Source organism: Rhinolophus sinicus, linkage group LG09 (genome assembly GCF_036562045.2).
Source record: "Rhinolophus sinicus isolate RSC01 linkage group LG09, ASM3656204v1, whole genome shotgun sequence".
Taxonomy (NCBI): Eukaryota; Metazoa; Chordata; class Mammalia; order Chiroptera; family Rhinolophidae; genus Rhinolophus; species Rhinolophus sinicus.
In genome coordinates, this window is record NC_133758.1 from 92,952,475 (window position 1) to 92,969,936 (window position 17,462).

A 17,462-nucleotide genomic window follows, 5' to 3' on the forward strand; every position below is an offset into this window, starting at 1 on the left:
ACAGCAACTTTCGAACTGATCACTCACATTGGTGACCATGTAAGGCACTTGCTGGTCATAAAATCCATCCATTCTGCTGCTCTTCGCAAATCTCAGCTCAGTGTTTTATATTTTGAGCATTTAGCAGGAGCTTTCCTCGGGATCTGGACTTCTGTCAACCTAGAGGGGAACAAGATGGCTTTTAGGCTAAAAAAAAAAAAAAAAATCATGAATGAAGCTCTTGCATTTGCATAGCTAATTACCCTCCGACAGTCCCATTCACAAAAATAACCCTCCCTACACCGCCTCCTTCACCTGGATCCAAAGAGAGCCAAGAGTTCACAATTTACATATTTTCGGCGGTAGCAAAAATCCGAACAAGAGACGATGTATTTATGTACACTCTCGATGTTTCCCTGGGCGGTCGGTGTACCCCGGGCAGCTCTGATTCGCAAACGTGTGCAAAACTAGCAATGGCGATCAACGAGACTTGCTTTGCACCTAACGGGACTAAAGAGACGGAGACACCTCTTTCATAAGGATAGTTTTTGCAACCCAGAACCATGCAATTATCTGGAGAGACATAAAAAGTTGTTGGAAAGACCCACCTGAAGGCCACGCTAGGCGAACTGCTGCAAAAAATTCCCTCCAAATTTAATAAAAACATTAATTATTGCCCAGCACTTCCCCTTGGAAGCCGAAAGCGCCTCTGACAGAGCTCAATTCGGTGGTTTTTCCTCTACTTCTCCTCCAGGGGCCTCCAATCCAAACTGATGGATCGCTGCCTCCCATTGGCTCCGCGTCTCTTTCACAAGATCAGATTTCGGGCTGTCAATCAGGCGGCTTGCTGCCCCTTCTCCAGGATCTCGCGCGCCCCTCTGTCCAAGCCGGTGTTTGGTGGACTGGTGCAGGGTCCACAGCCTGAAAACGCCACAGAAGAAAATCGGCTGCCTTCCTAACCCGCTGCTTATTGTTAAGGCGCCGGGGCACACTGGATCCATGTGTAACGAGTCCTCAGTTCTTACTGGTGTTTGGTCCACTATTGAGCTGATTTCCTAAAACACTTTTGTTCAGTTCGGGTATATACTCTGAAGCCTGATCCACTAAGCCCGTGCCTCCTTACTCCCCCGCCTCCCCTCCCCTCCCTCAAGATCACCATCCCCCCAACACACACACACACACACACACACACACACTTTTAACCTGATGAGCCCACCTCAGTCTGTTGCGTTGTTTCCACTAAGTTTTTGGCCCAAGTTCTTTTGCCGTTTCAACACCACCACCATCACTATGGTTTATAAAAAACTTTTTTTTTTTTTTTTTAACGGCCTTCCTCAAGTAAAACAAGACCCTATCGTTCAGGGAGCAGTAAAATAAAGAAGCTGTGGGGAAAGCACCTGGGAAAAGCAAAGGGCTTGCTTGTTAGGCGGGGTGGCGCTGGGAGGGAGAACTGGGAGGGCTCCGGAGCAATCTAGGTGAGGAAAAGTATAAAAGTCAGATTTCTCCCCCATGTGCACTGGGACAAGGTGCTGCCAGTCCACTTTGGAGGTGGGGAGGCACAGGGAGGGGGTGAGGTGGCTCGGATATCCGAGGGACCCGCACATTTCCTGAGCTTTTGTTATGTATACACGGAGACAGAGGGTGTCACTTACTGAACTTGACGCTTTCACTTCCTCTTCAGCTTTTAAGCGCCACAACCCAGAGTTGGGGGCGAGCAGTGAGGGAGCTCGGGTTTCAAGGACAATGACTAGGACGTTAAAAAGTGAGGGCTGCAACTCTGAAACCAATTGCTCTGACCCTCGTGTGGGGCTTGGCGCTGTAGACTCACTTAGGAAACCACGACCCAGCAGGGGTTGGGGATGGGGATGGGGATGGGGATGGGGATGGGACCAGGGACTCAGTGGTGTTGAAATTCACTTGTGATCCTAGTGGCGACCAGAGCTAGAGACCAAAGGATGTTTCCGGCAGCTGTTCCGCCCGTTGGAAAACATGCTGCAGTTCTCAATTTCTATTTGAAAGTTTCCTTCCTTAAATGGAACGATATGGAGACGCATTAAAATGGAGTGTGAGCGCACAAGACTCCACAGGAACCAGAAGGGGAAAGATTTTTAAAATAGATTTTTAAAGAAAACGTATTTCTGGAGAAACACCAGTAACTGTGAACAGCGAGGACACAGACCATGCATTCCCTGAAACTCATAAATCATAGTAGCGGGTGCTAACGCGCGCACCTACGAGCATTTTTTTTAGCGGGAATTGCACTTTAACCCCAGCCAGGAGGGGTTCCGGCTACAGCCAGCGCCTGGAGGCTGGGATACTGAGGCTCTTGGGAACTTTCTGAGGGTGCAATCAGGCCGTGAGCCAATAGCAAGGGTGTCCCTCCGCCAAGCACTCCCGGGATAACCCAGCCTCTGTAATCTGAGCAACAGTTTCCAAAGACCTTCTCAGCGGTCGGAGCCTGACAAGTATCCAGGGTAACGGGGAGGGGGCGGAGCTTCAGCTCAGGGCCCCGCGCGGTTCTCGCCGCAGCCAATAATATACCGTATGTTCCCAGCCTATTGTTGTTTATTGCTGACCCCGCAGCGCTCCGCTAGGAGATTGGCCGCTTTAGGGAAGGGGGAGGAGCCTCTCCCCGCCCCTGCAGCCACCTTTCAGTTCCATTCACAAAATTCCGGCCTGTCCTGGTCACGTGGCTGGGGGCGTGGAGGTGCAGGGGAAATGACACAACAAAGGCCTAAGTTTCCCAAACCACGAAACTTCTGCCTTGCAACCTCCTCTATGTACCATTACTGAACAAATACTAGAAAATGAGAAAAAGGGCCCCTAGTGCAGGGAGCAACAACAAGAGAGGGGAAAAAAAAAAAAAAAGAAGTCTCATAGGGGAATAATTCCAGGGTGCACTGCAAGAAAAGCTGCGATAAAAGGGATGTAAGAGAATTAAGGAGAGTGGCGAGAAAGCTTTAAGGACAGACTGCTTCAAGGCATTGCCTTTATAAGTACAAACAGTCCCATTGTAGACGGATTTTTTTTTTTCTCACTTAACGTTCTGTAATTTTCATTTCTACCTTTGATTTATCCCTCAGGTTCTCGTTAACTTTTTTAAAGCTCCTTTTAGGAATATCGTAGGGTTTCTCTGGCTGACAGTTTTAGTTTCCATTTCCCAAATCCACACTCATTCACAGGTCCCCCCAAAGCACTCCTCCTCCCCACTAATACTGGATTGGCAAACGAGATTACCTAAGAAATTCCTTGATTTTACTCCATATTCTTAGGTGGATCCATCGAGTTTCTGATTCAGTGAGCCCGAGCTGGGGTCCAGCAAGCATATCACATCAAAATTCTGTTGCAGAGGATTTTATTTTAGTTGGTCTCTCAATCTTTTTTGAGAAAACGTGGATTGGAATTCTACCAGAAGTCCAAAAGAAGGCCTGCAATGTTTATTTGGGCAGCCATGTTTTGAGTAACTCACATAATGTTGACTCTCATGGGGAATTCATAGTCAATATTTAAAATTCAGATTTCCGGTATTGCTTGTCAAATCAGAGAATATGATAACACTAGGCTTAAATTCCCACATGGCAACCATCAACTTTTATGGGGAATGTGACACATTTTTGTGACACAGAAAAACATTCTTTGTGACATCTAAGGGTGTGATATTTATGTCACAAACAGCAGAGTATCTGAAGTATATAATTCAGGATCATAGTACCAATGTGACCTTTTAAAAAAAAAAATTATTAAATGAAAGGTTTGTACTAGATGCCCTTGAGACTCCTTATGAAAGAAATCCCCTGATTTTCTTATTTTTAATCAGTTGTTGTGTTGGATTCACTCACAGAAAGAAAAATAAACAAACAAACAAAAGGGATATAGTGGAAAGAGGATTTGGCATCAGACAGTCATGGATTTGAATACTGGCTCCAACACAGGCCAAATTACTTCATCGCTCTGAGTCTCAGTTTCCACATCTGTATGATGGATATGAAACCTATTTTCTAAGATTACTGTGAGGAAGAAATGAGCTAATGTTATTTAAGCTGCCTAGCAGAGTTATTCTCCATAAAAGTTGGAGATGAGTATGGCTACCTCTTGTAAGGAAGCATGGGCTCTCAATTTTGCCATGGTCCACACTCTTCCCCAATCTCTGTATTTTTTTGTTTATATTATCCACCCCGACCCCTGTTATCATTTGCATGTCTCAACCCTGAGTTATATAGGATATAACATGTTAAATGAAAAAAAGCAAGAGACAGAATAGAGTATCACATATCCTGCTTTTTTTCAAAACAAACAAAAAATAGTGTACATAAGGTGTATGTATATATAGACACATACAGATATATGTATATGTACATAGATATCAGTGTTTCTCAACATTTTCTTCATTATTCCCATTAAGGATCCTTTTTAGACATTTTTTTTTATTAATAGTTACTCTCCTCCTATTAAATTTTAATACCACAGATATACTATATATCTGTTTATGTCCTATAATCCTTTGGAGGGTCACAAATCACTCCAATAGGTAACATCCATCCCTTCAAGAAATAATTATCAACATTTGGGGGCAATCTCACCCCCATTGAAAATGTATAATATACACCTATACTTTTTTTTAATAGATACTATATTTACCTATTAAGATTCGTTTTTCAGAAAATATTACCTTTGTGGAAAATGTCTACAGAGGAGTCTATTCTATCCACAGAGAGGGACTCAAAAGTTGCACAAAGTTTCCACTACTTTTGAAAGTGAGTCTTTAAAAACATCAGTTTAGTAAATGCCAGTCCTTGAATGGAAAATTTCCTTTTGGCAGGATTTCAGGCATAGAATGGCAGAGCAGAGGCCAAGAGGCTTTGACATTTATTTACTTGTATTTTGAAATCCCATTTGGGTTTTGAAATAAGAGCTCTTGAGAGAAAGCTACCCCCCAAAAAAAGAAAATCCGTTTCTGAGTTTGGAAAGTTTTTAACTTGCATATAAAGCTATTTAAATCTTTATAGTTCCTTTAGTGTTATTTAATAAAGTAAAATATTCATTAGTTGCTTTTCTGCAGTTAGCTTATAGCATCATACTGAAAATACAAATTATGTTAAATAAAACAAATTTCTAAAAGCAGCAAAATATAAAAAACTAAAATAGCACTCATTGTTTTAAATGGTTAAGATGATTAAAATTAAATACAATTTATTCAAATTGGATTAATTATTAAATAAAATAATAACATATATAGCTTTTTTTTTAATACTGTATAAAGCAAATTTTTAATGGCCAAGTTTACACAAATAGATAAAGAAAAGGTAGACTATTAAATAGCCAAATGGGCAAAGTAAATGAACAGGTGAATATAATTCCAAAGGAAAACTTAGAGTCCTGCCATTATGGTAAAAAAATAATTAGTGGTTTTAGTGGGCTCCCTGTAGGAAGAGAAGCTGGGATTTGAGAGGACGGTAGAGCCTAGAAGAAGGTAAGCAAGGAAACTGACACTCTGTAGGTGTTGGCTCCCACTCTCAACCCTGACCTTGTCAACCAGCGAATATCCACAAACTTCCCGAGTAGAGGAAATGCAAACATATGATTAAAAAAATATTCTTAACTGCACTAGAAGTCAGGATATTATACATTATAAAAATACAGAACATTTTTATCCCATCACGTTGGAAAATAAAAAATCTAATAACCAGAGACATCTGTGTTGGGATAAGGACACTAGCATATATGGTTACAATGTAACGTACTACAACTTTTTAAAAGTAAGTTTATAAAATCACTAGACGCTAAAATGTCCAATATGTATTAGACCCTAATATTAGACCCAATAATCTTGATTTGGGAAACTCATCTCATAAAAATAAAAGCAATGTGCATGCGGACATTTACTGCAGTACTATTAATGGAGGAAAAAATTTAGAAGCGACTACAATACCCACCAATAAGGGAATGGTTTAAACAAAGTATGATAGTTATGATAGTTTTATTCTTTCAAATTTAGTTATTATTATGTAGCTGTTAAAAAGTATGTTATATCCTTGGTTTTCAAACTTGAGATTACATAAGAAATTTCTTGTTAAAAATTCATATTCTTAGGAGGATCCATCGAGTTTCTGATTCAGTAAGCCCGAGCTGGGGTCCAGCAAGCATATCAAGTGAAAATTCTGTTGCAGAGGATTTTATTGTAGTTGGTCTCTCAATCTTTTTTGAGAAAACGTGGATTGGAATTCTACCAGAAGTCCAAAAGAAGGCCTGCAATGTTTATTTGGGCAGCCATGTTTTGGGTGACTCACATAATGTTGACTCTCATGGGGAATTCATAGTCAATATTTAAAATTCAGATTTCCGGTATTGCTTGTCAAATCAGAGAATATGATAACACTAGGCTTAAATTCCCACATGGCAACCATCAACTTTTATGGAGAATGTGACACATTTTTGTGACACAGAAAAACATTCTTTGTGACATCTAAGGTGTGATATTTATGTCACCAACAGCAGAGTATCTGAAGTATATAATTCAGGATCATAGTACCAATGTGACCTTTTTAAAAAAAATTATTAAATGAAAGGTTTGTACTAGATGCCCTTGAGACTCCTTATGAAAGAAATCCCCTGATTTTCTTATTTTTAATCAGTTGTTGTGTTGGATTCACTCACAGAAAGAAAAATAAACAAACAAACAAAAGGGATATAGTGGAAAGAGGATTTGGCATCAGACAGTCATGGATTTGAATACTGGCTCCAACACAGGCCGAATTACTTCATCTCTCTGAGTCTCAGTTTCCACATCTGTATGATGGATATGAAACCTATTTTCTAAGATTACTGTGAGGAAGAAATGAGCTAATGTTATTTAAGCTGCCTAGCAGAGTTATTCTCCATAAAAGTTGGAGATGAGTATGGCTACCTCTTGTAAGGAAGCATGGGCTCTCAATTTTGCCATGGTCCACACTCTTCCCCAATCTCTGTATTTTTTTGTTTATGTTATCCACCCGACCCCTGTTATCATTTGCATGTCTCAACCCTGAGTTATATAGGATATAACATGTTAAATGAAAAAAAGCAAGAGACAGAATAGAGTATCACATATCCTGCTTTTTTTCAAAACAAACAAAAAATAGTGTACATAAGGTGTATGTATATATAGACACATACAGATATATGTATATGTACATAGATATCAGTGTTTCTCAACATTTTCTTCATTATTCCCATTAAGGATCCTTTTTAGACATTTTTTTTATTAATAGTTACTCTCCTCCTATTAAATTTTAATACCACAGATATACTATATATCTGTTTATGTCCTATAATCCTTTGGAGGGTCACAAATCACTCCAATAGGTAACATCCATCCCTTCAAGAAATAATTATCAACATTTGGGGGCAATCTCACCCCCATTGAAAATGTATAATATACACCTATACTTTTTTTTAATAGATACTATATTTACCTATAAATATTGATTTTTATCATAAAAAGGATATTCATTTTTTATTAATTACATGTATCTCTAGTATGTCTGATTAGAGATATAAAAGAACATAATTAAATTTTTCTTTTGTTTTGGGGGTGGTTTGTTACAACATGCTTGTATCACAGTCATATTTTTTAATCCATTAAAGGGATGAACAAATTAGTAGTTTAAATTAAAGTTAGTTTTGTAAAAACCACAGATATTTTCAACAAACAAAACAAGGAACAAAACGTAAATCCTTTACCTTCCTTTAGAAAGACCACTTGCATTTTTTTTAGACTTGAAGGCATGTTGTTGATAACTTTAAAATAAATAGTAAAACATCATCAGAGTTCACCAATCTCCACTCTTGTAGTTGTCTAGAGATATAAGTATGGTTGCTGTGCTTTCCTGAAAAGTAAAAGACAGCTTATTAACAAAGGCAAAAAAGGATTCTAAACATATGTTTTCAAAATAGAATTTTATTCTCCTGGGACACCATTTGATTTAGAATGATCTAAATCACTAACAATATAGTTAACCATTTATGTGTATTATATAATTCACTGGGAGGACTCTTATTTTCAGGATGACTTCCCAAATACCTCGGCGGGGTGGGGGGGAGAGTCTTCCTAGAAACTGTTTTCCCCAGTTCTGGACTCGAAAGTAGCATTAGGGGAACTCCTTCATGTGGGCTCTCAAAGCTGGCATTTTCCCATAGCTCTAAATTCTGTGTAAATGATTATTACTGTCCTCCATTGGATAAACTCCTTAGGACCCTGATTACACTTGTGTTTTAGCTACTGGCATATAGAAACTGTTAATGCTTGCCGTGAGCTGAATGCATCAATGAATGAATAGCATGCTTCTGAACTGCCCTGCTCTGCAAATATAAACAAATTTCAAATATTAGCTAAGCCATGTTAGCAATGACTGTTCAGAAAACAAACAAAAATTTACTGGACCATTGTGAAGCATTGAATACCCAAGTACAAATGGCTTTAAGATAAAAGTTTGCTCTTAAAATGATTGTCGAAAAGAAAATTAAAAGCTGCACTGAGCTAAATATATTTCTCGTGAGTGTAGATTCATTTCTTTTTCTTTTTTTTTTTTTGTGACACAGAAAAACATTATTTGTGACTTCTAAGGGTGTGATATTTATGTCACCAACAGCAGAGTATCTAAAGTATATAATTCAGGATCATAGTACCAATGTGACCTTTTTAAAAAAAATTATTAAATGAAAGGTTTGTACTAGATGCCCTTGAGACTCCTTATGAAAGAAATCCCCTGATTTTCTTATATTTAATCAGTTGTTGTGTTGGATTCACTCACAGAAAGAAAAACAGACAAACAAACAAAAGGGATATGGTGGAAAGAGGATTTGGCATCAGACAGTCATGGATTTGAATACTGGCTCCAACACAGGCCGAATTACTTCATCTCTCTGAGTCTCAGTTTCCACATCTGTATGATGGATATGAAACCTATTTTCTAAGATTACTGTGAGGAAGAAATGAGCTAATGTTATTTAAACTGCCTAGCAGAGTTATTCTCCATAAAAGTCATGTTTCTTGTCCCTGAGAGCTTTTCTCTAACATAAGCAGATAGAGCGCTCCTGTCTGGGTCAGTCCTTATTGGCCTGATGCTATAAATCTGTCTGCATCACCTTCCGGATGACTTTTAGAACTGTCCTTGACATCTAGGCACAGTCGGCTGGACTTCCTGCTTATGATTAAAACAATTTCCCGGCTTCCCATCTAGGTGGGAGTCAATTACTAGTTTCTAATACTTCCCCCTCTTGGGCAGTGGACTGATACGTAAGAGTCCTCTCCCAACTAACTTGATGCCTGACAGAACTAGCCAATTTATCTTGCAGTTAAGATCTCCTTACTGAGTTCATAATAGTTGCAGGAGAAAGAAAATGTTGTTTGACAAGAAAGTGCAACAGAAGAATCAATCTCAAGAAAGTAAAACTGAATAATGGTCCAAAACAGAAGTTTCTGAACAGGGGAGGTGGGGAAAGGCAAAACAGAGCAGTTTCTGAAAAGGGAGCAAAAGAATGGCCTCACATCCATCACTTTCTTAAAACCTAGAATTTCTTCCCTGAATGAGAGTCACCACTGATACTTAAGTCAAGCTTCTTGGTATTTGAAGAACAATGTGTCTTTGAACTTTGTAATAGTGATTTCATTTCTTTGTGATCTTGCTGAATTCTCTTTTATATTTAAAATGTTCCTTTTGTCCTGAATTTCTTCTCAAGTTTAAAAATAACCGTTTGACTACAGGCATTTCATGTGAGCACATCAAAGAAAGCTACAAATCTTTGTGTCTGTATGATACAACCTAAATAAAACTCAGGTTTTCACTCTTGGTTCGGTTTTATGTTCTAAACTGAAATTACTCCTTGTTTCTATTATGTCAAATAATATCAATGCTCATTGGTTTGTCAAATATATTTGGGAGCAACACAGTGCTCCCAGAAAATAAATTATTTATGAATAAGTCTTACCTTTGTTAGGAAAGCTTTGTATCTGACACTCTTGACATCATTTGAGTCAATAAAGGAAGGCATTCAGGAATCAGCACCCCATTGCCCAGGTATGTGGATGGATGACATCTAAAAATAATCTTTGCATTTAGAATTAAAACAAAGACAGTCTTTCCTGTATATACACACATATTCTCACACCCATTCCCACTGAAATCTACTCAGAATTCTTAAAATAATAAGCATCATCAGTTAAAATAGGGGAAAAGGCCTTGCTATTTATTATAGGTAGCTCTTAGCATTTCACTCATTCATGATGCAATGGGAGATATCAGTGCTTGGATTCTGGATAATTCAGCCTTACAGCAGGAAGAGGCATCAATAGTTCATCTACTTTGTTATCAATGTCTTAACTACTCTTCTCATTTTCTACCCCATAGAGCCATACTTACTAAGAGCTTGTCAATTCCTAATTAAGTCTTCAATATCTGACCATTGATCAAGAACACTCTAGAACATTGTTTGTGAAACTATCTGCTGTGAATGACCTGTATTAGTGATCTATCACTGAGTAACAAACTACCCCCAAATTTAGCAGCGTAAATCAATCCACATGTATTCTCACAGTTGCTATGAATCAAGAAATCTAGGAGGAACTTAGTTGGGTGTTTCTAGCTCAGGGTCTCTCTTGAAGTTGTAGTCAAGCTGTGGGCTAGAGCTACAGTCATTTGGAGCTGGGAAATCTGCCTCTAAGCTCACTCATGTGTTCATTGGCCATCTCCCATCTCAGCTCTTTTGACTACTGGCCATAGTGTTCACATTTTTACCATGTGGATTTCTCTGTAGAGCTGCTGATGACTTGGCTTCCCAGTGCAAATAATCTGAGAGAGAGCTGAAGATGGAGGTGATAGTCTTTTACAACTTAATCTTGGAAGTGCTGAACTATCACTTCTGCCATATACTATTGGTCCCACAAACCAATACAATGTGAGAGAAGAATGTAACAATGGCGTGAATACCAGGAGGCTGGGATTCTTAGGGGCCATGCCAGTGGCTGAATATAAGAACTTTTTTTTTTTTTCAAATATCCAACCCATCACAGATTGGACAGATTTGCCATTCTAATTTATGCAAAATATTTTCCACAGCTAGACATAGGGCTCCAGGAGAAGAGGGACTTTATCCCATTCATGGTTGTATTCCCATCACCTAGTTCAGTGATGAACGTTGAAGGAATTAATAAACACACGCTATTTTTAAAGCTGCTGAAAACAGTGTTGTGGACTGAATGTTTATGTATCTCCAAAATTCATATGTTGAAGCCGTAACCACCAATGTTGAGAAATCAGGCCTTTGGGAGGTCATAAGGGTTAGATTAGGTTTTGAGGGTGTCTCCACATGATGGGTCTAGTGGCTATATAAGCAGAGGAAGATGGATCTTGCCTCCATATTCTCTCTCTCTTTCTCTCTCTCTCTCCAACATGCTTGTCCTGTGAACACACAGTGAAAAACCAAGCCAGAAAGAGAGATATCACCAGAATGTAACTATGCTGGCACCATGATTTTGAATTTGTAATCTTCAGAAATACATTTCAGTTGTGTAAGCCACCTAGTAGTCTGTGATACTTTCTTGTGGCAGCCTGAGTAGACTAAGACACAAAGGAAACACAGAATGTCAAGTTACAATTCTATTTAGGGATTTAACACTTCAGGATTGGGATATGTTTAGTAATTACTAAATTAATCCCTTATGCTGAAGTTTAAACTTATTTCTTCATATTAAATTCTCTATTCATCTTTCATTACTACAGTGTACAAGTCATTATGTTATATCAGGAATACACAGAAAATATAGCACCACCCCAAAAAATGAAAAGGCATAAACTACAAGTAGAGATATAATAACGGCAAAACACCCCTTTAGAGAGTCCTTCCATAGCCACCCCATTTTGTTTCCTCTAACTCTCTAACATACTGATGTTTTATTTTCATCATAGGACTTAGCTTGTTTAATCTCTTCCTACTTGTTTACATATATGGGGGGGTGCCAAAAAAATGTATACAAGTGGACACATTCGTCACTGTTGTTCAGCAGTAGTTTGCCGTAATGAGAACTGTCTGGAGGCTGATGGTAACCGTTGTGAACACCTTTTGTAATTGAAGAAGTCAAACATGACTTGTATTCATCTTTTAATATTGGCATATATTGAGTATTACAATTTTAATATAGTTTTTCCTTTCTTAAAATGTGTATACGTTTTTTAGCACCTTCTGTAAGTCCCTGGTTTTTGTTCATTTCCTGACCCCCCTCCTTTCCAAAATGTAAGCTCCAGGAAAGTAGAGTGGATCCTGGTGGTCTTATTCATTATTTTATTTATAAGCCTTCCTAGAACTGAACTTGGCTCAAACTAAGCATTCATCAATTACACATTGAATGAATACAGTTAACTAGAGGTATGTTCCAGGCAGGATGGAATCTATTACTAGTATTTTCTATAAATCCTGTCTTAGACTGTCTATGACAAGGCCTAAAGTTCTCTTTTTTGTCATTTATGCTTTATTTAAGAGCTTGTCTTTCAGGATTTTGATCACTGTTTTGTTCCTCCACTGAGTCCTCTTCTTCCAGTTGTTTAGGTTGTGGAGCCACAACACGAGTACAATATTCTTGTGTCAGTTCGGTGATCCTGCTTTCATCATTTATATCACCTAATTTAGTTTGGAACTAAGTGATGTCAATGGGAGTTTTGCATGAATAAGGACTGAAAATACATCTGTTCAAATTAAATAGAAATTAAAGAGACATTTTCAAGGACATTTGCTCTAAAAATTGATCTGCTTTGCAATTAGTCTTACATAATATTATTTTTCAGTAGTCATGGAAATATCAGGTAGCCCATGAACAGAAGATGATTACAGTAGATCAACTCTTTGGAATTTATAAAAATTGGGGTAGTAAATTTATTTTGTTTTTCAGTTAGATTTTTTTTTAAATGTAAAAAAATGTAGATTTAAAAAAATGTTTATTTGTAAAATGTAAGGGGTGAGTAATGGTTGGGCAAAAATATTGAGTTATCTGTGCTAAGCTGTGCACTGGGCACTTCATGTATTACATGGATTCTCTCACTGGATCTTCAGAACAACACTGCAACAGCAGTACCAGTGTCCCATTTTACAGCCAAGTCTGTAGACACAGTTAATCGTAGCAGAGGTCAATATCATAAAGCATAGGACTCAAATCAATTATTTTACTAGGCCTCATTCATTTAATGAAGAGCCAGATTAGGGTGGTGGTGGTGGTGGTGGTGGTGGTGCTGTATATATCATTGGTTCTAAAGAATCTCAGATAAATTACCATTACCAAGAATGGCTAAAATTACATTTAAGTGCAAGCCAATTCTTACGACTTTCAGGACAAAATAATATTAACACCAAACATACAAGTGAAGGCCCATGCATGTGTGGAAACCTGAAAAGTCTGAGTCTAAGGACAGGGCCCCACAGGTGTTTCTGGGGGGGGTCATGAGTCTCCCTAGAACCCTGGCACACAGATTATTAGATTATAAAAGCAAATTATTAGAGCTGAAAACAATAGAAGCCCAACAAATTCATGAGTTTGTTACCTCTGCCTGTCTTGCCAAAACAGATTCAAATAGAAAAACCTGCTTTAGGAAGGGAACCTTAGCATATTCACCTCAGCACATATGAATTAAGTGTGGCAGACAGGGAGGATCCCAGCAAAAATCTGTCCCTGTGTTCCATTGTTTCTGAGAGACCCTGCAGGAATTTGTTTGCCAGGTGCTTGATCTTTCTCATCTGCCTATGAATTGCTTACCTCTCCCTCCTTGGTCCAAGAAGACGTGTGTACCTCATTTTGCCTCACTGTCTTTGGAATTTTCATGTTTACAGGAATTCCCTGTGCTCACATATTCAAATTCGGTTTTCTCCTGTTAATCTGCTGTAAGTCGTTTGAATTACTCGACCAGCCAGAAGACCTAAAGGGGTGAGGGGAAATTTCCCCGACCCCAAAACTTCATCATTCTCACTTATTCCCTTCTATTCTCTCACACTTTTAAGAATGAAAGGGAGTAGAACGTATATGTATATTCGTAATCTCATTCTAATGGTTGGTTTGTGTTCAACAAAAGTCTGGAATTCAGTGAAGTGGTATAACTTTAATGGAAGAATAGCAAAGAAGGGGGATTTGCATTTCCTGTTTGGTAATGTGAATACAACAGAGAATTTAGGAAGTGGCTGCTAATACCATCAGGAGGTGGTTTACACACTATTACAAAACATTTGCTTTCCAACTAAGTCCTATATATGGGCATACTCTGGGGGTTTATAAAGGAAAGAGTTGAGAATTTAAAATCATGGATTAAAAACCTGGGTACTTTAGGGTAAGTCTATGTTTATATATATAAATACATTTTTTAAATATAGAGGAGGAGAGAAAAATACTTACAACATATTTGTCTGTTCATATAAAGTTTTCCTCCAATTTGACTATGTAGCTTATTTTCTCTGTGTTAAGGAAACCAAAGAGATGATTTCTTTGGCGTTTACATGTAAAAATTTCATAGACCCTTTATAAGATAGGCTGCACCCTCCACAGTATTATCTATTTTGTGTTAATTACTTATTGTTTCTTTAAGGAGTGGGCATAAACTTGCTTTATTGGCTAAATATTCTTGCATTTTATTAGGCAGAAAGCTTTAACTGAGAGAATTAGTACATCTGACTTTACGTATTTTCATCAAATGAAAGTTAACTGGCTTGAGTTTCTTTATGTTTTAGACTTAGTGTTACTTACTCCATAACTTTGTGGATCTCACTTACTGACGTCTTTGCTTCAGTTTTCCTAACTATAAAATGAAATTACTACCTTTTTGTCTGGTTTCTTTCCTGCCCTCAAACCCTGTGGACAAATTTGTGTATTCCTAGTTCAAGTGAATGCCTTTGTTTAAATCCCATTAAAATATTTTAAACAATTCCCATTGATAAGGCAAAGAATGTGTATGCACATTGTGATTGTACAGTTATTAAACTGATTTCCAGCAAACATTCCAAATCTTTAAATTCAAAAAATGCTGGCCCCTTGATATTCTGGGTCCTCGGTTAACAGCGGGTGCATGTCTAACAGAAAAGGGCACTTCTTTTAAAAAAATCATAAATAAATAAAAAATCAACATACATTCCTTATATTAGTGAAGTGAATAAACTATATAGACTAAAGGATGACTATTGCAAAGACACTTCCTTTGCATAAAACACTTTCAGATCTTATCCTTTGTAGCTGGCAGTACATTCTTGCTGAATAAGTTTAATATAAAAGAGTCTTTGTGGATTTTCTTTGAAACAACATAAACCACTTTGAGGGCATCTTGTGAATAAAACGGTTTAGGTAATGTTGCCTTTGTTCAAATATCGGTGTGAGTTTAATATCGGTGTGATAGCACTGGGACTCACTTTGTTGAGTAACTCAAATGGACTCCGAAGACTATAAAGAAAAAGAATCATTTATAATGTGACTCCTCTAACTGGCAATATAAATACATGAATGGCAAGGATGATGGCAGTTCTTAGTATATTTGGCTGAAGCCCAGGGAAATAAAGTAGTTGGAAAAAATATTTTTATAATAGAGAATTCAAGTTGGCTGAAGCTTTGGAATCTCTCATTATAATCTTTTTAATTTAGAGATGATACTACTGAGAATCGGAGAAGTTAAGCAATTTAATCAAACCTACAGAGTGAAGTCAAAAATTGGGACTAGAGTCAGGATACCCTACACACAGTAGAGTGTTTTTCCCACCACTTTATCATGCATGGTGACAAGTTCACTGGGCTGTCTCTCAAAATAACAGCTTTGTTATTTTAAGAGGTTATTTGTTATAATCTCTTGAATGTGTAGTGATGTACATGAATAAGTGCTAATATATATGTGTATATATATACACATACATATATATGCATATATATATATATATATATATATATATATATATATATAGATATAGATGTAGATATAGATATATGCCGTATTTATTGATTTGTTTAAATTTTACATTTCATCCCTTGAATTTATAAAAGCGAATTTGGGAGTTTTACAATTTTTGTGCATTAAAAAGTTCTAGAGACTTTTTATCTACAATGATCCCTTCTAGTGCACTACAACACTATTTCACTCTATCGTAACATATATGTATATTTGGCATCTATAGTTGGAACTAAACATTCAAAAATGTTTATAGCAGAGGAAAATAATTCTAACTTAATTGCTCAAAATTATGTTTGCAGATCATTTTCAAAAGTATTTTTATTGTTCACTACTTGCTGCCATTGTAATTTTCACTTCCTAAATACACGAGCAAGAAATGTCACATTATCTTTGTTGTCATTAACTCAAACTGAATCTGACTCCAAGCCTCTTCTTGTTTGGCTGGTAAGAGATCCAACTTCAGTCATTGTGGCAACACTCATCTGCCTCTCTGGGACCACACAGGAATCCAGAAGTTTTACAGGATGATTGGGAAATAGGGGAAGGCCTCAGTTCTTTAGTTAAGCATGACTGATGACATGCTCAATAAACCCAAGCTCACTTCTTCGTGAAGGTAGGTAGTGCCAAAGGAATCTTTGTTAAGTCTTTCAAGATTAGCCTTCCTAGAAGTGACAGTTAAGACAATGTTCCTTCTCTACTTTCATGCTTCTGCCCTCCTGCATCTTCCCCCATTCTTCTGCTTTTCACTCCAGCCTCCACCATAACCCCTCAATAAATTGAAGCTTTTGAAAACAAAAGCTAGAAAGGGAGTTTATCATCAGCTAACAAAAGGAACACAAATTCTGGCTACTGTTTGGAATGAGGGCGTGACATACAAATGTCAAAGTAAAAATAGCTCTTGTTCTCTCTAATCCTTCCATAGCAATGAAAACAAAACATAAATTAATATCTCAATAAATAATCCTGTCCTGTGCTCTACACTTTATTTTGATCACTATGAATATTGGTCTATAAAAATAATGACTAAGCACAGTTCTTTATTACTACAATAGCCTATTAGCAGAGAGGACCCTGGAACTAATGTAGTAACCATTCCTCATTTTGCAGGATGTGAAATTAAGAACCAGAGTGGGACATCCTCATTCTGACCATCCCATACTTTGGTAAAGTTAGTAGTAATTACCAGTCCAGCATTCTTTGTATAAGAAAAATTCAAATACTTTTCTTTATGAATAGGAATAAATAATTCTAATGAAGACAAAGATGTTTTTAAAGCACGAACATTGTCAAAGTTGACAATAATTTCAGAGTAATTTGCACATAGCTCTTGCATTATTTATACTTTAACCCTAGTTAAAATCAATTCATAATACATTGAATAATTATATATAAACAACTGGTTTTCATTATAAATTACTTAAAATTAGAACTTTCTTCCCACCTTTCCACCCCACCTTACAGAGACAGCAGAAAATTAAAATGTTTAGACAGGAATAAATTATTTCTTGTGTTTCCTCTTTAATGATGTGATGATAGTCTCGG

The 17,462-nt window shown here is 37.4% G+C and overlaps 1 protein-coding gene across 7 annotated transcripts in view; it reads right to left on the reverse strand.

Annotated features, from left to right (window-relative positions):
• Positions 1–1,031, reverse strand: part of ETV1 (ETS variant transcription factor 1) — a 92,461-nt gene extending 91,430 nt beyond the window's left edge. The window contains exons 1-3 of one of the 7 annotated variants that reach the window (XM_074340796.1): positions 588–960; positions 330–489; positions 28–159 (exon numbers count right to left, since the gene is read on the reverse strand). In XM_074340796.1, the coding sequence (XP_074196897.1) occupies positions 28–72 (45 nt within the window). In that variant the 5' untranslated portion in view covers positions 73–159; positions 330–489; positions 588–960. Of the gene's footprint in view, positions 1–27; positions 187–294; positions 490–587 lie in introns of all 7 variants that reach the window. The other 6 variants (XM_074340793.1, XM_074340794.1, XM_019726994.2 and 3 more) reach the window with 6 other exon arrangements.
• Between the last annotated feature and the right edge of the window lie 16,431 nt (positions 1,032–17,462).